The sequence below is a fragment of the Diabrotica virgifera genome, chromosome 9 (genome assembly GCF_917563875.1).
Source record: "Diabrotica virgifera virgifera chromosome 9, PGI_DIABVI_V3a".
Taxonomy (NCBI): Eukaryota; Metazoa; Arthropoda; class Insecta; order Coleoptera; family Chrysomelidae; genus Diabrotica; species Diabrotica virgifera.
The window spans coordinates 200,463,812-200,469,063 of NC_065451.1; the positions used below are offsets into that span (position 1 = coordinate 200,463,812).

General features: G+C 32.0%; 2 protein-coding genes across 2 annotated transcripts; one reads left to right on the plus strand and one right to left on the minus strand.

The window, feature by feature from the left end:
- Positions 1-323: 323 nt before the first annotated feature.
- LOC126891606 (uncharacterized) lies at positions 324-897 on the minus strand. The gene is made up of 2 exons (XM_050660788.1): positions 376-897; positions 324-332 (listed from the first exon to the last, which is right to left on the minus strand). The coding sequence occupies exons 1-2, from the start codon at positions 895-897 to the stop codon at positions 324-326; spliced, it is 531 nt and encodes a 176-aa protein (XP_050516745.1).
- A 2,423-nt stretch (positions 898-3,320) lies between these two features.
- LOC114329279 (transmembrane protein 120 homolog) lies at positions 3,321-4,597 on the plus strand. Its single transcript, XM_028278322.2, has one exon. It carries the CDS (start codon positions 3,397-3,399, stop codon positions 4,486-4,488), a length of 1,092 nt encoding a protein of 363 aa, XP_028134123.1. The 5' UTR covers positions 3,321-3,396; the 3' UTR covers positions 4,489-4,597.
- The last annotated feature ends 655 nt before the right edge of the window (positions 4,598-5,252 follow it).

A 5,252-nucleotide genomic window follows, 5' to 3' on the forward strand; every position in this document is an offset into this window, starting at 1 on the left:
TTTACTGCTACTGTTAGCGTCAATTTCTCGCCCGTGGAGCCGTAGCCTAAAGGCGGCGAGACTTTGGGCTTCGATCGGATGCCGCATCTACCGACTGCCCGCGACGTTTCCCTGGTGCTTTCACGGAGGAGAGCACTTTTGAGCCTGGTCACCAAAACGGTAGTGGTACCAACAAATATCACTATTACGTTCCCTGCTGTAGCTCCTGACTCTAGGATAAGGTCTGCCTCTTGAGTTGTTGCGGTTTCGACGGTATGTGTTAGCTTGTGCTTGAGCATTTGACAAGCTGGATAGCTGGATTTTCATTTCAGCTAATTCGGCTGTCAATTTCTCTATGGTACTTTCAAGAGCGTTAGAAGCTTCTGAAATTTGGGCCCTAGGAGCTATCGCTTCAGATATTGTGTCAGCTAGCTCGGCAACTGCGTCCAAACTAGCTTTAGCTTGAGTAGCTAAAATAGCCTGTGTAGACGCTGGCAGTCTACCTAACCACAGAGACCTTACAAAATTTTCTGGTACCGTTGTGCCTGCTAAAGACTGTAAATGTCGTAAGAACTGCGAAGGTCTTCGATCGCCCAGTTCTTCATGCTCGAGTAGTCTTTTAATCTTTTGTTGCTGTGATGCACTAAGTCTCTTAATTAATTCTGATTTTAATTTTTCATACCTCTCTGTGGCTGGTGGTGAAACAATGATGTCCCTAACTTCTAATATGTAGGCTGTGTCTAAATTGGCAACTATATAGTTGAATTTGGTTGCGTCACTTGTTATATTGGCCAATGTAAATTGGTTTTCTACTTGCAGGAACCATATTTCAGGATCGTTGGGCCAGAAAGGTGGGATTTTAACTGAAATCCGATCCACTGAGGCACTGGTATTGGCACTGGTGTTAGCGTCCGTCATTTTCGATATTCACTGTATTTAAAAAAACCGGCAAAAATGTAATATTATTAACACTAACTCTTTTTTAAATTTTCGCGGCGGTTTAAAATACTCGCGAGGGTCACCAATATTCCGATGGGTGAGTTGCGGAATTTAATTAAAAATGGATATAATAAAACAAACGGTAATTTTATTTTTGCAACGAAAATGTGTTCGTTTAGGTCTCTCGGAGAGGGTCGCGTCGGTATGTGTGAATGGTTCGCATGCTGCGTAGTGACTAAAGAAAGCAACCACAAACGATGATCATCAAATAATAAATGTAACTGTCGAAAATTCGGAAATATATCAGATAGCGATTAACTTACTGGCGATGAATCGGCCGGCGATGCGATGAACTGGCGGCATCGAAACGGCGGCGATGAACTGGCGGCGATGAAACGTCCTAGACCCACCCTTCGCACAAACATTGGCGAAAATTGTAAACTAGCGTACGGCGAAGTGCACGGTTGAGTTATTTTAATGTAATTTTTTAACTAATGGATCAAATGAAATTTTATAAATTGATCATGAAAGAAGAATAATTTAGCTATCTTATGGTTGTAATAAAAAGAAATAAAATATATGGGCATAAGTATGGTGTGGGCGGAAAATGAGACTTACATGATTTTGATTTAAAAATTATTTAAAAATGTATCACTAATACAATGTTTCTTATAAAAAAGCTTACCTTTCACACATCTTACTAAACGATGTTTCTCTAAAAAAAAATTTCAAAAATTTAATTCAAATGATACGACGTCTCAAAAATGTAATTTTTGAAAACTTCGTAGCTTTAGAGAATTACCACCACTTTAAGACTATTACTCAAGTTTGAACAGATTTATTACAGCTTTATAGGTGCTTTTTTAAATCTTAGGATGTAATCTTTAAAATGCACTAAATTATTTTACTTTAGAAATGAAATAAACAATTTCTTTTTGAGAAAATTAAGAAAGATAACAAAAATGTAATAAAAAAACCGAAAATTACCAGGTAAAAAAATGTGTATACAAAGTGATCAAAACTTTTTTCTATAAAACTTACTTAAAATACATTTAATAATAAGCTTCAACAATAATAAATGTTCAACAAAAAAATTTTTTTAACTCTTTTATACAGTATGTCTGCGTAACTTGAAACCTATTGATAACTTTTTTATTATCTGTATATATATATAATCTAAGATGCAACCATCAAATGTCAAATTTTATTAACTTTATACGAGGTATGTCAAAAAATATGAATTTCACTTAGGAGTAAAGTACCTTTATATTTCACAATATCGAAAATTGTTATTAAGAAAAGTTGTTGTTTCAGTGTTCAATTACATCCTTCTAATTAAAATATTGTGAATAATAATGGCACTTAACTCTTAAGTAAAATTCATATTTTTTACATACCTCTTATAAAATTGCAAAAGTTTGATATCTGTTAGTTGTATCTTAGATTTTAGACCAGGTAGAGCATTTTATGAAGAATAACTTTTTTTCGTAAAATTGATAATAAACTAGTTATCATAATTAAAATAAAGTGATGATGGGTATCCGTAATTTGAGAAAAAATTAAAAAAAAATTTTCGATTAGAATGATGTTATTGCATATTAAAACATAATTTTTAATTTCAAACAACTTTTCGTAATAGCATTTTTTGATATTCTGGAATATGAAGGTACTTTACTCTTTAACGAAATTAATATTTTTGACATAACTCTTATAAAATTGATAAAATTTGATATATGACAGTTGAGCTTTAAATTTTTGACTATCCAGAGCATTTTATGAAGAATATTTTTTTTTTTCGTAAAATTGATAATAAAAAAGTTTTGCATGTGGTTCCTAGCTACGCAGACATACTGTATAAGAGCTTCTGTATAGGAATTTTAATGCCATATTCGGATTCAGCATAATCAAAAACAAAATAGAAACATATTTGATCAAAGTAAAATGATGAATTCAACGATATTTTTAAAATTATTTATACAAAACAATTGTTATTGTTTAAACAATTAATAAACAATTAGCCGCCAAATCTGCGAGTAGAACATTTTACTTTAACATGTATATCAACTAACAAAAAAGTTTTAGAAAAATATAAGCTTGTTTGAATTTTTCCGAAACAATGCATATTTTCGTTCTAATTGCACTCCCCTATAAATGGTATTTCCGAAAAATCCAATGTAACCTATAGAAAAAAATAAATACGAACTTCAAACCGTTGTTTATTCTTCTGAAAATTGCACAAAATCATATTTAAAATTTATTTATAGTGTCGACATTATTTATGATTGTTCTTGATCGAAAGACTGGCCTAAAAATATAGTAAAATAATTCTTGTGTATTTTGTAAGGTCAAAGTATTAAGTCTACCTGATTATTTCGTGATCAGTTCATATCTTATCTTTTCCAATTTATTTACCTCAGTCAGTTCAGTGAATTCAATTCCAAGTGATCGATAGCCAAGTGATAATACAAGTAGTGCAATATGGCAAATACTGTAAAAGAAGTGCAAGAAGAATGGGACGAACTGGCAGAAGATTACAAAAAGTTAGATGCTCTCAACGAAGTGTATTTAAAGAAAATTAAAGAAGTACAAGCACTACAAGATAATTGTAAAAAACATATCATACACCAAAGATACCGAATGCAAAAACTAAGCCAGTCGTTGAAAGATGTTCCAGAAGATCCAAAAACCAAAGAACTGCATGAAATGTTCGCAGAACGAGAAGCCAGTCTGCAAGATATTGAACAAAACTTGCCAAGAAAAAGTGACAGATACATGCTAAAATTTATCTTAGGTAGAATAGATGTGTCATTTCTAAACAAAGAAAGAAAGTTTCAATACAAAGAAGACTACGAAAAATTTAAACTTGTTTGTCACTTCATAGCTTTCGTGTTATGTATTACTTTAAGCCATTACAACTATAGATTTTTGGACAAGATATTCGCTGGCTTCTTAGCTTGGTACTATTGTACGATTTCAATTAGAGAAAGCATCCTCAAAGTGAATGGATCAAGAATCAAAGGTTGGTGGAGGGTTCATCACATCCTATCAATAGTTAGTTCTGGTTTGTTACTTACATGGCCTGACAATGAACCGTGGGAGTTGTTTAGAGTGTACTTCATCCGTTATACCATTTACAGTACTTTTACACAGTACCTGCAGTTTAGATACCAACGTGGAGTTCTCTACAGACTAAAATCTCTTGGTGAAATGGAAAACATGGATATCACAGTGGAAGGTTTCCATTCTTGGATGTGGAGAGGACTAACATTCCTATTGCCGTTTTTGTTTATTGCATATATCTTCCAACTGGTCAATGCTGTTGTTCTGTATGGCTTGAGCCAACATCCACAGGCTTCTTGGGAAAGTGGCGCACTTGCTATTATCTTCCTAGTGTTCTTCGTCGGTAATACCATCACAACGTTACGTGTTATTCCAAAGAAGATGAAAAAAAATATGTATATACAGTACAAGATATTGTCTAATAAGTTTTATGAGACAATTAGCGATTCTGTAAGAAAAGAGAGTTCCAAGGATAGTACAAAAAAAGAAAGTGAGGTAAAGCAAACATAAATTTGGTTTGAAGGGATATTTTTAAGGTAATATTCATTTTGTTTAAAAAAGTGTGATATTAGTTTTATGAGAACTGTGTAAAAATTAATAAAGTGTTGTGTTTTTATAATATATTTTTAATTATTTCCTTAAATATGCTCCATACTGGAAAAAAAATGAGTGTAATAATTTTATAATAATTATTGAAATATTTTTTCACAAATTTGTCACATTAACCCTTACGGTTATTAGTGACATACAAAGATACCTAATTCATTCTTTGAACATGCCCTAACCATCTATGTCTTTGAGTTCTTTCTACTTCAATTATATTAGGCTACTTCTATAATTCTTCTTACTCTTTGTTTGTGCTTCTTTTCCACTGATTGTTTATCATTTTTCGCCAAATATTCCTAGAAGTATTTTTCCATGTACATACTTAATTTTTCTTTCGTTTATATATATATAGTCCCTTTTCTCAAGCTAATTTTTGTAGTGGTTCCAATAACATTTTTATTTCTTTCTTGCTTCTGGACAAAATTACTGCATCACACGCAAAAGTCAAACATTGATATTTTTATGATATAATATGTGACCTTGACTGTATTAGCCTCTTCTATTACCATTTCCAATACTATATTAAATAACAATAATTATGACAATGGATCTCCTTGTCGTAGTCCTTCTCTCAATTCAAATTTTTGTTAGTTTATTATTTATCTTCACTCTTTTTCTGTTTTTGTAAGTCACTTTATTATTCTTATTATTTTTCGTAAAATTTCTAG